Source organism: Chelonia mydas, chromosome 1 (genome assembly GCF_015237465.2).
Source record: "Chelonia mydas isolate rCheMyd1 chromosome 1, rCheMyd1.pri.v2, whole genome shotgun sequence".
In the NCBI taxonomy this organism is placed as follows: domain Eukaryota; kingdom Metazoa; phylum Chordata; order Testudines; family Cheloniidae; genus Chelonia; species Chelonia mydas.
The window spans coordinates 276,546,335-276,567,160 of record NC_057849.1 but is presented as its reverse complement, the minus strand read 5'-3'; the positions used below and the strand labels follow the sequence as shown (position 1 = coordinate 276,567,160).

Here is a 20,826-nt window from a genome sequence, read left to right as displayed (position 1 = left end):
CAGATGTAACCAAGAGTTCTACAGAAGTTCACTTTATTGAGGTTTTTTAAAAGATAATTCTTATAAGATTTTTAAAAAATAGCAGTATTCTACTAACTTTGGGTTATAAAATTTTATAGAAAAGTTCTATAGAATTTAAGTATAATTTAACTTAGAACTGAAGAATGTCTTTTTCTTAAGCCACACACAAAGGAAGCATTGCTAGATGTTGTGGAAGTAACATGTCTCTCAAGAGGTATTATGTACAGATGAGAAGAAATCCCCAAAGGGCAGTTGGAAACCTTATGTTCTTAAGAGTATTGTCACAACCCTATTTGGTGGAGTCCTAGCATTATACAACATTCCATAATACACACACACAATTTTGTATTGGCTGGGTACTTACATCTGGTCCAACAGTGAATTGCATCTTTATGGTTTGGTGCAACAGAAAAGCTGCTTTTCCTACTTGTATAAGCTTAACTTCAAAGAAATTAAAATTGTTGCACAACTTCCAGTTTGACAAGTGGATAAACGGGTAATAAAAGAACAAAGTTTACGATCTTCATGCTGCATCATGAAGTCAAGTACACGGAAGCTCCAACTGAAAGAGAGGGAAATTATTCAATCTAGTAAAAATGTAGGCACCTTTTAAAGTGGCCCTCCCTTTTCAAACAGAAGTGAACAACCACATCCTTCCTCAGAGCAAAGCGTCAGCCAAGTATGAAAAAATCAACAAGATAAAATGTATGCCATTACTAACCTTAGGCCAGGGACACAAAATGCGGGGCAGGGAATTCCATGTTTGAACTGGTTCTTGTTCTGATAGATGGGTTTGCTGCCTCTCCCTATACAGAACAGGCATAGGGGTTCAGCATACTGGCCTAACAGATCTGAGGACACTTGCAGAAGCCTCTCTACAGAGATTCTCAACTTCTAAGGTGGTGTGACAGCTGCTCCCTGCCATTTCATTCCTCTCAACACCGTGGAGATTTCCTATGTATGATTATGCTCACCCTGTTGGAAATTAAGTAGTGTCCTCTCTATTGAATGAAGCCTCCTGATCAAAGCTATGAGGGATAGGGACAGCAGCTCTCCCATTTGGTAGAGCCAGATTCCTGTAGTAGACATGTGGAAGACTTCTGTAGGAGCAAGGTAAAAAGGAGGATCCCATGCCGTTAGCACTCCCCTTCCTTACACCCAAAGAGAGATGTGGGATCAGTGGATCTACATTTGGAATTTCTGCTTGAGGAGACACACCCTTGCTCGCCCGGATTGAGCTAGCGTGCTAAAAGTGGAGAGTAGCTGGGGCAGAGCAAGGGCTTCCCACCAAGTACATACCTGTGGGTCTCAGACAGGATCATAAGCAGGGCATACCTCCCTCCTGCAGCTACACTCTTAGCACACTATCTCAACCAGAGGGAGCACAGCACAGTATGTCTCAAGCTAGAATTTACACCTCCAGCTTGAAAGTAGACATACCCGAAGCTCGGTATCCTCTGTTCACAGAGATATGAATGCAGAGGTCAATTGACCCCCCCCCCCCATGTTTAAAGTGGTGATTTGACCCAAATACTTTTCCAGTTTATAAACTGAAAACACAAATGCTTACCCCTTGTCTCCAAATAAGAGTACATTTGTTTTGCTTTAATCTAAACATGGTGGTGTCCCTTTTCTTTAAAAAACAGCTGCTGCACAATGAGGTGGAATAGGTAATATGAAGACCCAGTAGGTCTGCAATGTGGATAGAACAGATCTGGCTTTACACTCTGGAGCACAAAGCAGAGTTTTGCATGGAAGTATGCCAGCTCAGACAATGTCAACAGAAGCTCAGTGAGATAGGAATGGATGATTTTTTGATTTCATGTAGGTGAAAGAACTGGAAACAGAAGAGCAGGGTGCACAAAGACAGAAGGGAAAATGAATGGTGGTTAACTGAAAACTAACCTGTCTTTTTTGGGTACAGGGAGGAAGTGGCAGAAGGCTGCATGGTGTGCGTGCGGTGGGGATTGGGAAAAGCACAAAGGGTGGTTTGGGGAGGGGAACTAGAATCCAGGAGTTCCAATTCTCAGTCCTCTAGCTCTCTAGCCAAAAGCCAGAGTCAGGTATTGAACCAAGGAACTGATACCCAATCTCTTACATGCACAGATCTCCCTCCTGGCCTCTCAACTCCCTCCAATTGTTTGTTATTTATCTAGTCTGAATCCTCATACATGGTCACTCCTTCTAAGACTCTGGTTCCATCCTTGCTGGGTGTTATGGCCACATTAATTGGTGCCGTGGATTGTACGTGCTATCCTATTCCTGTGCTGCTCTCAATCTCAAGCACCAGCTGTTTCCATGTATGTTCAATAGTAACTCTGGCACAGCTCTCTCCCCACCCTGGAACAGGTCCATTGAAAATACAAGTTACTGTTTTGAATTCCTTTCTCCTCCATGTCATCCACTGCACCATCAACATCTCTAGTAAGTTTAGTCAGTCAGGAACAACAAGCAATGAAGTGCTTTTCCCATTCCAGTAGCGCCAAATGTGCAAGCAGACCTCCAAAGCAGAACTGTGTTTTAAGTTCTGTCATTTGCAGGCTAGGGTGTGGTGTTTTGTTTACAGTTCACTTTTGGGGTTTGTTTATCTACAGTAAAGTTTAGTTAGGAAAATATTTATGGAGAAATGAATTGGTGCTCCCGAATAAACAATTAAATTCATCAGCTACTCTAATAGAGTCAGGGTTGTATTTTACTGTGGTAATAGCACAAAAAACTGGTTCTCAGTTCAGTTCTGCATACAGACAGGTTTATGTAAAATATATAAACATTTGTCCAAGTTGTTACAGATTGCATAAATATGGCATTTTTACTGGTGCATTTACAGATGTGCATGTACAATGATGTGCAAATAATCACAATTAGATTACAATCTTTGAAAAGCACTTGAACTTTGCATCCAAGTAAAGCAATGAATGAAAAAATGCCCACTGAAGAATTTAAATACCAAACTCATAACATCGTTTAAAATATTCTCAGTAAAACTTTCACACATTTAAAATAGTTTTTATTCATTTTATTTGTATATGTCAAAATACATTTTTTCCAAAAGAGTGGGTTTTGCAACTAGTTTCATGCAGATACAAGGTCTGCTCAGTACTACCAATAAAATCAATATAGCACAGTAGCTGTTCGGTTTTTAGATAAAGAATAAATAACCTAAATATAAAACACTAAAATATTAGAAACACGTATTTACTCATTCACAGGCACCCAAACTTTACCAAATATAATCCAGAATATGCCTAAGTGTCTCGTAACAGAACTGAACATGTTGCATCCATTCAAACTGATCAATTCTCTGCCTTTTATGTTAGCGTAAGACAATGGTAGTTCCCTATATTCAGACCCATCTCTCATACAGATCAATTACATCAAGCTATCTCAAAAACTATCCTTGTACCTTTAAAATCAAGAATCCTGAGCTTGGTAGTAAGAGCATAACCTCACATCTTCAAAAAACCAATCAACTGAAAGAACATGTTCCCCTGACCAAAAAAACAAAACAAAAATAAAACAAAACAAAACCACACAAAAAACCTCCCCACCCCAATAAAACAAAACCCCTCCCCAAGAAGTAGGCAGTAGAACACAATGACCTTTTTAAATGAAGGGGTACAAATTCACATTTAATATAGTATACAATAACCAATAATACAATAGCTACTACAAGCTTTACAATGTACAATTTATTTTAATGGCTGAACTGTTCAGTGGTATTAGGCAATAGTCTATGTGCCAATAAGATGTCATGTATAGTTTAGTGAAAATATAAAAGCTGTTTGTTTCTAACAAAAGCAATCTTCACTTAAGTACTTTTTTTTTAAAAAAGGCCACTGAAATGTATAAAATGGTCTGAACAGGATGGTGCTATCAACTCAGATGCCTTTTCACATGGCAATAACAGTGCATATAAACATGGTGAGTGTAATGGGTTAGGTTTTTCAAATGATTTAGTAACGTTACTTTGGCTAGCACAACAGTTTTGGACAGCACTCAGATAAATACAGGTATGTGAAATGTAGTGAAGCAGTTATATTTATGCAACTTTTATTATGGTGAACACTATCAACTGAAAAAATGGGAGGAACAAGGTAATAAAAGTATTTTATAGTTCAAACCTTTTGTCACGATAGGGCTCCGTACAATGTGTAAATTCATTTTACCATAAAAATTAATGAACTTCGTTAAACACACTATTCTGGAGTAGCCTAATTTGCAGTAACAGACATTTGCAATAGGGAAGTATATTCAAGCATGCCACGTGGTGGTCTGAAAATCAAAACAGTACACATTTATATATACAGCATCACTCAGTACCTGCTAAAATGAATGTGAAGATTACAGGATCTAACATGTTTCATTACAAACTTTTTTTTTTTTTTATTAAAGTGACCAATAAAGGCAGAAAACAGGACTTGTAAAATAACTCTAGTTTCAACGGACTTTAAAGCATCTTGTATAGGAAATAAATGCATATTGCACAAACAGTGAAAGCGAACGTTCCACCAAACATGTTCCAGGTGGTTGGACAATACAGCTCTAGTTAGCAACACAAAGATGTATTTTAAAGGGTTGTGTGGTCTCTGCAAATGATAAAGCTGTGAAAACACTGTACAAGAAAAAACTGGTACATGAATAATTAAAAGCAAACACACAAATCCAAACTTAGATGTAAAGAAAAAACCGAGTATAGAAAAACTATGAACTGTGGCACAACATGAGTAACTGTCTTTTGTGAGAGCGGAAAGCTTTCATTGATGCAAAAGTGTTTATGTACAACTAAGGCTTACTGGTTAAATATCTGAGGCATATCTGGCCTTGAACACTTTCCTCATATGCTGTAGCTGTAAACAAGATTTCTCAGTCATTTTATCTTCTCAGCAGCTGCGCTTTAAAATGAAACAATGATCCTGATAAAAAGAACACAGGTAAGAGGGCATTTGGCAGGATATCTGAAAATGACAGTCTCCAAGGTATCTTCCCAAGCTTCCAGTGACTGCCACACCATGGTCCACTGGAGTTACTAGATATGTGCAATACCATTTTGCTGCTGTAGTAAACCTTTTTATTTGGAAAGTTTGCTTATAACTCTGATCAAGGCCCCATTTTCATCTTTTAGCCTCTGGTTGTCTGCCTTCAAGTCTGGTAGCATCTATCAAAAAATGGAAGCACAATGGTTATTTTGCTGGTATAACCTAAAACAAAGGCAACAAAACTAGACAAGGCAGTCATCAGAAATAGAACCTTTAGTCACAAAAGTTGTTTTAATTCCTTCAGTAATAAACTGGTTTAGAGCACTCGGCCTTCTGGCATGAAACAATTAGGCTATGGAATATAAGTTCTCCTTTGCTAGCACTGGATGCACTAAAATTCAGAAGCCGGAAAAAATGGCCTCATCCTGCTCAAGGTGCTTTTGTGCAAAGGAAATGTTGACTGAATTGTTATAAAGGTTTTAATTACTTCCAAGTGCACAACCAATATGATGGTTATCAATTGATTCTTACTATTCAAGAGGCCCATCTACACTAACAGTCTGCATTATTTCATCAAGATTTAATATTAAAGCTAAGCATTTCTATTACTGTTCGTTCCTGCATTGGTTCCAGCTTTCCATAATACCCAGCCTGAGCAATATAAGATCATAGAATCATAGAATTTAAGGTCAAAAGGGACATTATGATCGTCTAGTCTGACTTCCTGCACAACGCAGGCCACAGAATCTCACCCACCCACTCCGGTAACAAACCCCTGACCTATGTCTGAGCTACTGAAGTCCTCAAATAGTGATTTAAAGACTGCAAGGCGCAGAGAATCCTTCAGCAAGTGACCCGTGCCCCATGCTGCAGCGGAAGGCGAAAACCCCCCAGGGCCTCTGCCAATCTGCCCTGGAGGAAAATTCCTTCCCGACCCCAAATATGGCGATCAGCTGAACCCTGAGCAAGTGGGCAAGACTGCTTCAGCATGTCCTGTAGCACTACCTTCAACCACTGCTGTACCTATGCTTCGGAGCACCCATCCCATGGTTCCACACTCAACTTTCCAAGTAGCAGAGTGTACATACACCCAGGAAAACAACATTAAAAGAATATTAAGGTTGCAAAGTCAAAAACTCAAAAGTTAGAAAATGCCAGAAGTAAAGGTTACCTGGAAGGCTGGGAGATGCACAGGCACAGAGGGGGTTAGGAACCAACGGACGAGGGAGGGAGGGTGGACAGGCATAGAGAGGGAGCGGGGCAGGAGCTGGGATGACAGGGGGACAGGATCAGAGGGGAAGGATGGGCTAGGATCACAAGGATCTATAACCACTACAGAGAACACTCCCCTACAGAAATTAGAAATTGATCCCAGGAGTTCTCAGTCTCCACATTCACCTGTGGTCAGAAAATACCTGTGAAGACTCTTGGCAAACTGCGTGTCCTCACCCGACATGGAAGATAACAGCCTATTTCTGCTAACAGCTACCTCAAGCATCAGAGCTCTGTGCTTTGGATCTAAATGTCCAAACCCTACTGATGACCCAGTCAATACAGTTCCAACAAAATTTTTTTTGTTTAAAAAAAGTTAGCAAGTTGTGCACACAACCACCCCATATGTTAAAAGAACATCAAGCCTGCAAAATCAAGCATTCAAAAGTTAGGCTGCCCACACAGTGTAATTCTCCCCTCTCCCCCAATGCGTATGTATTACGATCTGCACAGAATGATCACATTTCCCTGCCCCCATAATACCCCTGCCTCTCCAGTGCACAGGATAAGCCTGTCCAGGGAATGAATCACGGTTGTGTAATGAGTTACCATATCCATAGGATCCCTGCCTCATTTGCAGAAATGTGAAGGTGCTTGGTGTGTGCAGCAGGACGTTGCAGGAAGAGGAAAGATGGTTTCATCATGATTAAGGAACTCGAATGCCAACTACAGTCTATCCTTGCCTCTGCCACAGTGTTCCTATGTGAGACCACGCACACTTTAAAACCCGACTTTTCACAGCTGGCCACTAACTGTGTGTTCATCATTTTCTGGGTGTCCACATTTTTGACCCTGGGGTCTGACGTGCAGAAGTACTCAGCACTCTCAGCTGCAACTGAAGTCAATGGGAGCTGAGCTTCTATCATATAAACAACTATAAAATGCTCTGGGCTTTGAAAAATCAAGCCCCATGTGTCTCCACTTCGGCACCCAAAATTAGCAGGCACTCTACTATCTTGGCCTTAATCTCTCTGAGCTTCAGTTCCCCAGCTGTAAAATGGGGATGAAAACCCCTCATCTCACAGGGGTGTGATTAATGTTTGTGAAGCACTCCCATGCTATGGTCAGAGAACCCCAGAAACACCCATGAGGATGTTAATAATTCTATCTTCAGATCAGGGTTTGAATGGTATGTGTTAAATCAGGCCTGGGGCTGAACACTGAACAAAGGAGAAGATAAAAGGAAATATTTAAACAACTTCATGGAATGAGGCAGGGGCCTTAGGACTTTTGAGCACTTGACTTTGCAACGTTAACTCTTAATGTGTCTTTTTTTAATGCAATATTATCTCTAGTATACTGTGGTGTATGTATTATGTGTATGGACATATCTCTGCACCACTGTAACATGGTTTGTTCCAGTGTTTCTGTCCTATCTGGGGACCAGTGTACAGTGAAATATAGATGAAATGGCCAAAGACTACCACGCTCCTACCTTTTCTGCTGCTCAGTTTGCTCTGGGCTTCTAGGCCCAGAATCCTATGGAACCTCAGTGTCTGTGCTTGAGGAAGTAAGACGCTTGGTTTTATTCTTCGTATATTTGTAAAAAGAAAATTATTTTGTTTTACATGGTTTTGCTGCTACTTATTTTGAAACTAAATAGTTTTCTCTTTAGGATCTAGAAAGCAGAAAAATGCAAGCTCAGGTGTGGAGTAAGAACGTCTCTCTGACCTATCCATGAGGCTTAGTCAATTCCTCCATGTCCCCAAATGTACTAGTCAGTCCTCAAGGCAAATTTGGGGGAGTGTGGTATGGCAGGCTGACCAGAAGGCACCAGTGCCCCTGAAGGAGATAAGTACCGTAGAGAGCTGAGAGTTACTGGTGTGCGTATGGAGCTTGGTCTGTTTTCACAAATGGTTATTTTTTTATTTTCTGTACAAATCTCTGGTGTGTGGGAGATGGGGCTCCAGCTCCACAGTCCTGTGCCAACTCACTCCTTAATGAGGGAGCTACAGTTATTACCAGCATTAATGTATGTGAGCACACACGAGCTTTAGCTTTCTTCCCCCTTAGTGAATTGCCATCCAGATGAAAAAACACTATTCAAACACAGGGCTTTATCTAAATACAATCTATTTATTATGCAGTTACACAGTTGGCAAAAACTGTCCTTAATAGTTTTTATTCTGAGGAAGCTATTCGTGCATTACTACCCAAGACAGGAAGGAGTAATGGGTAGAGAATATATCAGCCAAATACTGAATGGGGGAGGTGACAGCACCAATGTTCTGTATTACGGCAGTAATAGATATGAGTATTATGGGATTGATCTGGGAGGACAACCTGAAATAGATTAGCTGCAACTCTGTGCTCCTTATGTATATGAATGCTAAAATGGTTTAACGTGAACCAGCAAAAGCAGAACAACTCACAACATTTTCTTGGGGCTAGTGCAATCTTACTGGATTTAGAAATTCCGGCGACATGTCCACGTACCACTTTCAACACAAAGGGGCACATCCTCAGCTGGTATAAGTAATGAAGCTCTGACAAGTTACACCAGCTGAGGATCTGCCCTAAAACACTTCACTAGCATTTCAGGTGCTTGAACAGGTGGTGTAAATGCCAAAATTCTCTAGTGTAGCTGAGCCTTTAGTTAACCCTTCACTATATATGTAAAGCTTAAATTCTAGTTTACTTCTCCCTGAAAAACAAGAGCATCTTTCTGTGGTCTCTTAAATAAGCAAGACCATAACATGCACTATTTATATCTTGTTATATTATTGTGGGTAGTTTTGCATAGGTCTAGTTGATGCAAAATGTCATTCAGTAGTCACTAAGCACATCTTTTAGTAGCCAAACCCAGATTTTTACAAAACCAAACCCATAAATGATTAACAGTTTTGCATAAACAAAGGTTGCAACAGACCGTGCTCATGAGCATGTGCGACCTCCTACCCCAACCCCGCCAATGGAAAAGTCTGAGGCCTGAGGCAGAACCAAAAAACACACATACGTCCCTCCTCTCTCTTCTGGGACAGAGAGAGAAGGTGTGTGCGTGTGTAAAAATGAGGATGGTGGAAGGGCCATTAGCCATAAAAAATTTCTATTTTTAAATATATTTTCATCTGGCCCAGATCCACAGGGCTCAGAGCTTCAGCCATGCATAGTTTTTCTATTAAGGACAAAGGGTTAGTGGGCTGAAAGATTTGGCATGTGGATAAGAAGCAGGGGAATGGGTCAAATTTTGTTTTCTCAAAAGGTAGCCACCAAATGGATTTTTCACAGATGTCCCCTGTAACTGGATTTCACACAGGTATAACACCTGTAATCTTCAAATCAACAATCAGATTTCCTTTGGTTTACAGTTACAGATTTTCAAGCTTATTTTAAACCTAGTTTGATAAAAAGAATATTAGCACAACCGAGCCATACCTGAACTAAACAAAGTATTTGAACAAATACATAATAAGGCTTGAAATTCAAATACATTTTTGAAGAAAAGATGAGTTTTTTGCATACCAAAACTCTACATATTGGAATGTAAAAACTAGAATAGCTGATGCAAACAATCAAGTCCACAATCCTGAAATCATTACTCAGATATTCACTAGGACAATTTTGATTTGGGTCAATCTTATAAAAAGTTAACTACAGAGAGAGGAAGATCTCTACAGTTAATTTTAATATGTTGGAAATTTTGAGGTCAATTGTCGAACTCTGCATTTTGTAAAAAAATCAAAACAAAGGAAACCTAATGCTAGTTCAAGTCCTGCGTGAACAACCATGCCTTTTGGGGCACCACATCTTTACATAAAGTATAAATAAACTACAATCAAAAGTCTTGTACAAGACAAGAAATACCTATTTCTTGAACTGTCCTCTGATTCATCTTTGAATGCAAAATGATAAGATATGATGCTAGTAAGGATAATACCAAACCCTACCAATGTGTCTGTAATAAGGAACAGGAGCTGGGACACTGGACATCATGCATAAGCCATACTTCTGTAATCAAGCAATAAGTAAATCTTCAGACACACAAGCATTAATAGTAAAGTGCTGCCAAAGCACTAGCTAAAATTCAACACCTGCCAGGCTACTCAAAGGAGAAAAAAAGAAGAAAGAAGAAATTACAAGTCCACAGAACGTAGTTGCCTACAGGACCCTGAGAGCTTTGTAACCACTCTGGTCAAGGCCCTATTCTCAGCCAGCAGTCGCTCATTTAAATGTCTCAAAGATTGAATCTGCAGGAATCATAAAAAACAGGAGTGAAGACAAGAGAAAAGCAAGTATAGTATGACAAGGAGAACTGGAAGAAAACAAATCAAAAGAGACAGTCATGTTAAAAGCAGATAACTGTGAAAGGAAAGGATCAAAAAGTGGCACATTCTTGAAATGTAATCTAAGAACAGCCAGTGATTAGTCACAGCTTTCCAGAACAATTCAGGATGCATTAACAATGAGAGTTATTTCTGGAATTCTTTACTTAAAACTCTAATTACATGGACTAAATTTCCCATTCAGCAATCTGCAAATAATCATGTGCTTAACATATACTTTTATGTGACACTACAGCAAACAATAGGATGAGAGTTAATCTTACAATTAAAAACATTAATGTGTAGCTGCAAAAAAACCCCCAACAACTTTGCAAAACTGGTAATATATTTGTATTCTCTATTTCTCTTATCCCTCTAGCCATCCTTAAGGATAACGTACAAGTATAACACAACATGATATTCTCTATTCTGCAATTCCCCATCATTAGAAGAATGAAAATTTTTCCCTTGCTGTAGTTTGCTTTCTGTCCCAAATATTATTTTGTCCTCCATTAAGGCACACGTACTTGGCTCTGAATCTAATGCAGATAAAACAACATGGTTGTCTTTTGTATACTTCTCTGCTTGTCATCATCCATTATGTCAGCAAGAACTCCATGTATGCATTTAAAAAAAACAGTTTCTGGAGAGTGCTGTTGCAGAGCAGGAGGGAGAGCTCAAAAATGTGTTTTAGAAGAAACCCTTTAGCAACAGAATAGAGAATATTGGCTGTTAATAGACTGGTGGGGTCTCTCTAAAATTATAGCGTCCAAAGATGTTTTCTAGTTCACCACATTCCAACTGCTTCCTTGGTATGATTTAATTTTATCAGCAGTTTGGTTGGCTCATTTCTGGAGTTTTGTCCATGGATATAATGAAAAATGTATATATGGTCAACTCCCTGGATTAACCTTATTTAGCTCAAATCATATCACTCAGGACCTAAACTGGGTAACTCTGGAGGGAGAAAAACTGTGCATACAACCATATCATGACTTAAGAAAACCAATCACAGAGATTAACTCTAAAACTACAAGGTTAAAGTCTTATTTTTAAAAAAAAATCTCATAGGCCAATCCTCTGTTTTGCACTACTGTAAGAGTGAATGAAAACCATACAATACCATCTCAGCCTCGAAAAGCGATTCACTTTTCCCCTTGGTTTCAGTTAAAAAATGTCTACCCTAGAAACCTTTGACTTTTCTCCCACCCTAAACTTGTAAATTTCAGCCACCTTCTTAAAAAAATAAATTAAAAAAAATAATCACCCTTTGCTATTATATCCTTTGCAAACAGAGCAGTAACTGAATTGCAGATCACTGCACAAGAGATTCTGTTGTGTTGCATAGCGGAAATGATGAATTTGCCTATTCTCCAATGAGATTGCCAACAGCTGGAAAACTTCCACCTTACAAATAATGTGAACCACCAACACTTTTTTTTTTTTTTTTTAAACACAGAATTAGTTACAAATGATGTGACGCACTTACTTTGAGTTCCTCTTCCATTTCAGATATCCGTCTTTCTAGAGCTCTTCGTTCCTAGATCAAAGGAGTGGAGTTAATGGTAAGCAATGCAAATTGCATTTTTAATACTTCTTGTAAATATGGTGAAAATAGTGATACATGTCAAGTTTCAAAGACCAAACAACTTGAAGCACAGAGCGTACAGGAGACTTGTGATGCCAGTGATGTGTAGAAAATTCTTTCACATTACAATTTAAAAATTTAGACGGAAGAGAGATTAAGATATTCATTAAATTTTTCAAAATACATCCCATCTCTTCCTGTACATTAATTTGGACAGGGTATAAGTATGCCTTTGTTCAGATTTATTCCCTCAGGTAGACTTCTGTGATCATTCAACATACAAGAAATGCAGAAAATGATCAGAAACGAACAAGTATATTAAAAGAAACAAAAAACACAAAAGCATAGGCTTTCATAGACAAGCAAATATAGCTGAAATGTTTGTCTCCTCTCAGAATCTTCCTAAGACACTTTTTTTTTTAAAGTTCATTCCTATAATATATTCTAGATTAACAATGCAGGCAACAGACTTGATATCATGAAATTTCCTTGTGTAAGACAATGCAGTGGGTCTTATTTAAAAGCAGTTGCCATATTGAATATTTTACATTCCAATTTTTCAAAGAGTGAAAGGCAAAAGCAACAGATTACTGCAAAGTGTACATTTATATCTGCATACAATGGTGTTATGCAAAACAGCAAGCAGCATTAACTGAGGTGTGTAAAACTTTGGTTAGATCATACCGCCCAGTAGATACTGACTCTTGCCGGTCACCTTTCAGATACAAACCATTTGAATTTAGTTTAATCATAGCGTAGTTATTTCCCCAGACATATTTCCCCATTTTAGCAAATAACTTTAAAGGTTTAGCAAAGTAATCATTTACTGCAGTTGTTAGTATCTTTAGTTTATTCCACTTAATTCTTCTGAGTTGAGAATTGTATTTTTCTAAGATAATATTGACAGATAACAATGGGCATAGTTATCTGTACCAGTGAGTTAACTGCAGTAAGCAGGTGAACAACAAAAGCAAAACAACAAAGCCAAATAAAATAATTCCAAGAAAATAGCAAACCCAAGTTACCAATTATTAGTTTTTAAGGGTAGCATTTATTACCAGAGCTCTTAGAAACTAGCGGTCAATTAAGTACAGTTCAGACTTCATGAAGTTTTTAAAGTTCAAGCCAGGATGGATTGATTCAAATCAAAGCAATTTAAATAACCAATTTCAATCATGATTTAAATCGGCAAGCAGGAAACACTGATTTAAAATAATTTTAATTGTGTTTCGCAGTTGTACTTCATTATGTTTTCTAAAGACAGGCTGATTTTCATTGGTTGGAAACCAGGAGAATATGCTATATCTATATGTTTATTTAAGATTTACTTAAAAATAGCTTATTGATGCTTAATCACATTCTTCATTTTTATGTTTATGTTAAAAAATGATGATTATCTAAAAGTTTATAAAAACATGTTTTGCATTTAAAACTAATTTATTAAACAAAGGAAGCATTATGCCTAATTAATGAATTGAACTGATTCTTCCTGGCCATAATCAGAGTTTAATGACAAAAGGGACCACCAGATTATGTAGTCTGACCTCTTGTACATCTACCTCTACTGAGCACCCGCATACTAAACCCAACAACCAAAACATTACAGCCCACAGGAGACTAGACTATTGTGTGTCACAGGCAGAGTATAGGCGGGAGCGAGGTGCACCAGTGCCCGAGGTCCCGCAATTGCGGGGAAATAATTATGTAGTGGATACCCAGATAATCCTGGCAAATGACCCACATGCACATGTAGTGGAAGGCGAACCCCCCAAGGTCACAGGGGACCTGGGGGAAAATTCCTGCCTGATCCCACATTTGGAGATTAGTTAGACCCTGAGCATGTGAACAAGAACCAGCCAAACAAACACTGGCATGAAAGAATGCTTGGTGCCACATCAGAACACTGGCCCTCCCCAGTGTCCACGGTCACCATGTCCTTCAAAAGTTTAGAACTAGTAGATCTCATGCTTTCTCACCTAATTTGTATTCATAGCTAGAAGAGGAAATCAAGCCTTCCTGCTTTTTTAGCTCCCTATTGGTGTCTCAACTTGGAATGAACTAGTCATTGAACTGAATTAGTTGAATAAACCGAAATGAAGAAAATATTCTCTCTGCACCTACAGAAGAAGCTATTGCTGTGAAAGCTAGTTTAGCTCTTCAACAAACTCTGGTTTGAGGTGTTTTGCCAGTGACTTCCAAGAGTTCAGTGGTATTTCTTTCTTTAAAATATGGCAAACATGTACTACTTAATACTATTTTGTATTTAAATGATTTTAATAGATTATAGTAAGTTTAGGCCTTAAAAAAGAATGTCTACTTCTAATTTAGTTTTAAATAGATTTTTTTATTTGAATAAAACAATTCAATTTAAATAAAGTATGTTTTTTTAAAAAAATATAATTGCTTTTTATCTACGCTGGTCCAAGCTACACAAGAGGGGCTCTTAATTGGGCTGACCTAGTAAATTGTCTGTTATGCAAATAGCAAAATTCTGATGAATAAAAAGTGTCCAGAAAATGAAAGTTGTTTCTATGATACAGAAGTGTCCCTAACAACAAGCTTCTTACTGTAGCGGGAGCACATTTTAGAAAACAAAAACAAAACACAGTTAGAGCAACGTTACTATTTTCTCATGGAGAAAAAAAAAAACCCCTGGATTCCCTGTACCACAATTTACAGAAGTAACATTTAAACAGCAATTTTAGCAGCTTTCACTAGTTAATAGAAATACTGACAAGTTATTAATAAGGCTGTCAAGCGATTAAAAAAATTAATCACGATTAATCGCACTTTTAAACAATAGAATACCATTTAATTAAATATTTTTGAATGTATATTTTCTACTTTTTCAAATATATTGATTTCAGTTACAACAGAGTACAAAGTTTACAGTGATCACTTAATATTTATTTTCATTACAAATATTTGCACTGTAAAAAACAAAAGAAATAGTATATTTCAATTCACCTAACAAGTACTGTAGTGCAATCTCTTTATAATGAAAGTTGAACTTATAAAATGTAGAATTATGTACAAAAAATAACTGCTTTCAAAAATAAAACAATGTAAAACTTTAGAAAAGACGATTACTTTTTCTGTAACTGGTGTTCTTTGAGATGTGTTGCTCATGTCTATTCCACAATAGGCGTGTGTGCTTGCCACGTGCACTGGTGCTGGAAGTTTTTTCCATAGCAGTACCCGTTGGAGGGAGGGAGCGCCCCCCGCGACCCCTGGAGTGGTGCCTGCCTGGCGCGGTATAAGGGGAGCTGTGTGCTCCCCCACCCTCAGTTTCTTCTTGCCAGACAACTCTGACAGAGGGGAAGGAGGGTGGGATGTGGAATAGACAAGAGCAACACATCTCGAAGAACACCAGTTACGGAAAAGGTAACTGTCTTTTCTTCTTCAAGTGATTGCTCATGTGTATTCCACAATAGGTGATTCCAAGCTATATCTGTTGGAGGTGGGTAGGAGTTCACAAGTTCCCAGGAAGGAGGACAGCCCTGCCGAACCTGGTGTCATCCCTGGTTTGGGGGATGATCGCATAGTGCGAGGTGAACGTATGAATCAAAGACCACGTGGCCGCCCTACAAATGTCCTGGATGGGGACGTGGGCCACGAAGGCAGCCGACGATGCCTGCGCCCGAGTCAAGTGTGCCCTCACAATGGGTGGCGGGGGGACATCCACCAGCTCATAATAGGAGCAGATGCACGAAGTGATCCAATTGGAAAGCTGCTGGCTCCTCGTGCGCTCAGCCGAGGCAATGAACAGTTGCAAGGACTTTCTGAACAGCTTGGTCTGCTCGAGGTAGAAAGCCAGAGCCTGCTGCACACTGAGAATGTGGAGACTGCGCTCCTCACTGGGTGTGTGAGGCCTGTGGCAGAGGACTGGTAGAAAAATGTCCTGACCCATGTGGTAGGCAGAGACCACCTTGGGGAGGAATGCGGAGTGCAGGCAGAGCTGGACCTTGTCCTTATGAAAGACCACGTACGACGGCTCGGAGGTCAGGATCCTGAGCTCCGAGACTCGCCTGGCCGAAGTGATTGCAACCAGGAAGGCCACCTTCCATGAGAGGTGAGACCAGGAGCACGTGGCCAGTGGTTCAAACGGGGGCCCCGTGAGACGAGCCAACAGCATGTTTAGGTCCCACTGCGGGACAGGGAGTCTAGAATACGAAAAAAGATGGTCCAAACCCTTAAGGAACCGGCCAGTCATAGCATGGGAAAATACCATGTGCCCTTGCACTGGCAGATGGAAGGCCGATATGGCTGCCAGGCGCACCTTGACTGACGAGGGTGCCAGGCCCTGGGCCCTCAGGTGGAGGAGGTAATCAAGGATAAGCTGGATTGGGGCAGCCATTGGGAACACACCCTGGTCCACCGCCCACCTAGAAAGCTGGGACCACTTTGCTAAATAAGCATGGCGAGTAGAAGGCCATCTACTTCCAAGGAGGACGCGCTGGACCTGTTCTAAGCACGTGCTTTCCTCACCGCCTAACCACTGAGCAGCCATGCCGTGAGATGAAGCACCACTAGGTTGGAATGGAGGTGGCGGCCCTGGTCCTGAGAGAGCAGGTCCAGGCAGAGCGGCAACGGCCACGGCGGAGCTACCGCCAGGCCTGTGAGGGTCCCGTACTAATGCTGCCTGGGCCACGCCGGTGCAATCAGGAGGACCCGGGCCTTGTCTGTCTTTATCTTCTCCAGGACCCTGCTGATTAGAGGGAATGGGGGAAAGGCATAGAGAAGCTGGCCTGAGAGGACAGGAGAAAGGTATCGGAGATAGCGCTCCTCCCCAGGCCCCCCCTGGAGCAGAACTGGGGGCATCGCCAGTTCTGCTGAATCGCAAATAGGTCCACCCGGGGAGTTCCCCACCTTTGGAGGAGCTGGGAGGCCACTTCCAGGTGGAGGGACCACTCGTGTTACGAGGAAAAGTCCCTGCTCAAGCAATCCGCACTCTCGTTCCGAGCATGTTGTTTGGGGAGGACCACAACCGTAGGGAGGTGATCACAGAGTCCGGCAAGGTGAGGACCTTGTCCGTCCTGTCCGTGGCCTGGGAGAATTTCGAGGCCAACCAGAGCTGGAGGAACCTCATCCTGAGTCTGGCATGACAGACCACGCACGTGCACACCGACATGTGACCCAAGAGTTGCAGGCAAACCCTGGCTGTTGTGTCACCAGGAACCTTGTGACCAAGTCCATGAGACCTTTCAGGGTCTCGAATCTGTCTGGCGGGAGAGAGGCCCTGGCCGACACTGCGTCCAGGAGCGCCCTGATAAACTCTATGCATTGGACCAGGACTAAAGTGGACTTGGTGTTGTTTACCAACAGGACCAAGGTGGTGCACGTGGACAGGAGGAGCGCCACATGATCCCTCACCTGTGACTGGAAGGTGCCCTTGCCAAGCCAATCATCCAGATAGGGATATATCTGGACCTCCTGCCCTCTGAGGTAGGCCGCTATCACCGACATGCATTTTGTAAACCCCCTAGGGGGCATTGGCAGACCAAACGGGAGGACCATGAAACGGAGGAAGCGCCTGTGCCCCTGGGATATGTGGATGTGGAAGTATGCGTCTTGTAGATCAAGGGCAGCATACCAGTCCCCGGCATCCAGGGAGGGGATGATGGAGGCCAGGGCGACCATGCGGAACTTGAGTTTCACCATGTACTGGTTCAGACTTCGCAGGTCCAGAATGGGCCTGAGCCCCCCTTTGGCCTCCAGGATAAGGAAATAACAAGAGTAATACCCCTTGCCCATGAACTCCTTGGGCACTGCCTCTATCACTCCTAATCCTAGGCGCCGCCCCACCTCCTGCTCGAGCAGAGATTCGTGCAAGGGGTCCCCCAAGAGGGACGGGGTAAGGGGGTGGTTGGGCGGGGAGGAAGTAAACCGGAGGGTGTAACCCCGGGAGATGGAGTTGAGGACCCATCGGTCTGAGGTTAGCCACGACCATTCCGGGAAGAAAGCACACAACCAGTTGGAGAAGGGGAGCTTTACTGGGGATGGATCCCTGGTGAGGACTGGCGGGGTGCCCCAAGCGTCCCATCAAAAACACCTTTTCCCTGCCTGCTTGCCCTTGGAGGACCCAGGCTGGGGGGCAGGCCGAGACTGCCTCTGAGGGTGTCTCTTATAGTCCCGCTGCTTCTTATGGGTGGCCTCATACTTCGGGAGGGCGGCCTGGGCGGGAGTCTGCTGCGGCTTGAACTTAGGTTTTGCCAGAGCTAGGACATAGAGGCCCAGAGTCTGGAGGGTCGTGCGGGAGTCTTTCATGCCATGCAGTCTTGTGTCTGTTTCCTCCGCAAACAGAGCTTTCCCGTCAAATAGGAGATCCTGCATGGAAGACTGTGCCTCGCTGGACAGCCCAGAGACCAGGAGCCATGACGCCCGTCTCATGAACACCGCGGAGGCCATTGATCGTGTGACCATGTCTGCAGCATCTGAGGCTGCCTGCAGGGACGCCCTAGCGGCCACTGCCCCTTCCTCCACTATCGCGCTCCTGAAGCGAGTCCTCAAACTTGGGCAGGGAGCCCCACAGATTGAATTTGTGCCAGCCCAGGAGAGCCTGATGGTTTGTCACTTGTACCTGGAAGCTTGAAGATGAATAAATTTTCCTTCCGAAAGAGTCCAGTCTCAGAGTCTTTGTTCTTTGGGGTCGGGGCTGGCTGATCCTGCCGTTCCCTGTGGTTGACCGACTCAAGCACCAGGGAGTTGGGCGCCGGGTGGGTATACAAGTACTCATGCCCTTTAGTGGGTACAAAGTACTTGTGTTCCACCTTTTTAGAGATGGGGCCAATGAGGCCGGTGTTTGCCACAGGGCATTTGAAATCTTAGCCACCCTTTCATGGAGAGGCAAGGCCACCCTACCCGGTGCCAATGGGGACAACACGTTAAACAGGGAGTCTGAGGACTCCTCCATCTCCTCTGCTTGGAGGTGGAGGCTTGCTGCCACCCTCTTTAAGAGTTCTTGGTGGGCCCTAAAGTCTTCCTGTGGGACGGAGGGGGACGGGGCCGCAACTGCCTCCTCTGGGTGGGGCAAAGAGCCCGATGCAGTGCTCTGGGTGTTGGCTGGCACTGGAGGGTTCACCACCTGGTCGGACTCCGGTCACGGTGTCGAGGACGTACGTCTCACTGACTCCTTTCTCGGGGGTCTGGAGAGGGAGGCCAACGGTGCTTCCAAAGCTCCGGCCACCGAGCGAGCTCCCACCGGGGGCTGCGCCGGAGGCCATGGTGCCCACTGGTACCATTGGGCCAGCCACGATGCTCGGTGCTACTGCACCTGCTGTGGCACCGGTGGGGCTGGCTGTTCGGGTTAGCTGGCCTTGCCCATCGAAGGATGGCTACGAAAGGAGACCGGGCTGGTATAAGGTCTGCTGCTGTCTCTGGACCGGGAGGAATGGCGGTGCCGGGATCTACGACGGCCATGGGACTGCAATCTCGACATGGAGGACTGGTACCGACAGAAACAGCTGCTCCGCGAACGGCCAACGGGCAGACCCACGATGGTGAGACACCGGCAATAGACACCTGGGGCTGCTATGTCTTGGCGGAGACTTGGAGCAGAAGTCCGAGTGGGAACGGTGTCAACGACTGTGCTGTGACTGACTGCGGTACCTTCTCTGAGACGAGGTCCATAGGCGACGCTCGCTGCGGTCCCGTCAACATTCGCTCCTTGAGGATGAGCGGTGCCAAGAGTCCTGGCTGGAGGGAACCCAGCCAGACAGTCTGGTTGGCGTTGAGGGTGAACCACATGGACTCTGCCCCAAGCAGTCGCTGGGCGGTGAATGGCAGTGGGAATGTTCCCTCGACTGAGACTGGTACCAGGCCAGAGGCGATTGTGGAGATCCCAGCAGCGGCTTGCCTTTGGAGTGTAGGGCCAACATCGACGGTGCTCCGGGCACCGGCATGGACATAATGTCCTGGGCCGCCTGGAGGGCTTCAGGTGTGGATGGCATCTGGACAGGCCTGTTCCAAAGGGGCCGGGCTACTCCACTCAACGTGAGTCAGAGGCCTGGGGCCTGGTGGGGATCGAGGACTGCCCGACATGGGCCTAGCCTCTGTCCCAGACTTCCCTGAGTGCTGCTTCGAAGAGTGAGTCTTCCTGGCCCTCTTGGCATGCCCCATGAAAGGGGAGTGGTGCCGACTGGTCGATGGCACCGGAGTGTTGCTGTGTACCGACGTCACGGTGCCGGGTACCGGTTTGGAGCGGCGTGCCAGAGTCGGGGTCAGTGCTGACTCCATCAGTATGGCCCGGAGCCTAATGTCCCTTTCTCTTTTGGTCCAAGGCTTAAACAACTTGCAAATTTTGCACCTTTCACTGATATAGGTTTCTCCCGAACAGTCTGCATGCAGGTCACTTCTTGGCATAGAACACCTACAAGAGCCGCACGACTTAAAACCCGGGGCACAGGGCATGCCCCGGCCCGGGCTCACTGACTAGCTGAACAGCTAACTAACTACAGGTACTAACACTGAATGAACGAAGAGTTCTGGGGATGAGCTACAGCAAAGCTGTAGCAGAGCAGTTCTGATGTACCTTCACTGGCGACAAGAAGGAACTGAGGGTGGGGGGAGTGCACAGCTCCCCTTATACCGCGCCAGGCAGGCACCACTCCAGGGGTTGCAGGGGCACTCCCTGCCCACGGGTACTGCTAGGGGAAAAACTTCCGGCACCGGTGCACACTTATTGTGGAATATACATGAGCAATCACTC

General features: G+C 43.4%; 1 protein-coding gene across 2 annotated transcripts in view; it reads right to left on the bottom strand.

The window, feature by feature from the left end:
- Positions 1 to 2,748: 2,748 nt before the first annotated feature.
- Positions 2,749 to 20,826, bottom strand: part of PPP1R12A (protein phosphatase 1 regulatory subunit 12A) — a 208,000-nt gene continuing 189,922 nt past the window's right edge. For both annotated transcript variants that reach the window (XM_037885953.2, XM_037885960.2), the window contains 2 exons: positions 12,021 to 12,071; positions 2,749 to 5,176 (listed from right to left, as the gene is read on the bottom strand). In XM_037885953.2, coding sequence (XP_037741881.1) covers positions 5,090 to 5,176; positions 12,021 to 12,071 — 138 coding nt within the window. In that variant the 3' untranslated portion in view covers positions 2,749 to 5,089. The remainder of the gene's footprint in view (positions 5,177 to 12,020; positions 12,072 to 20,826) is intronic.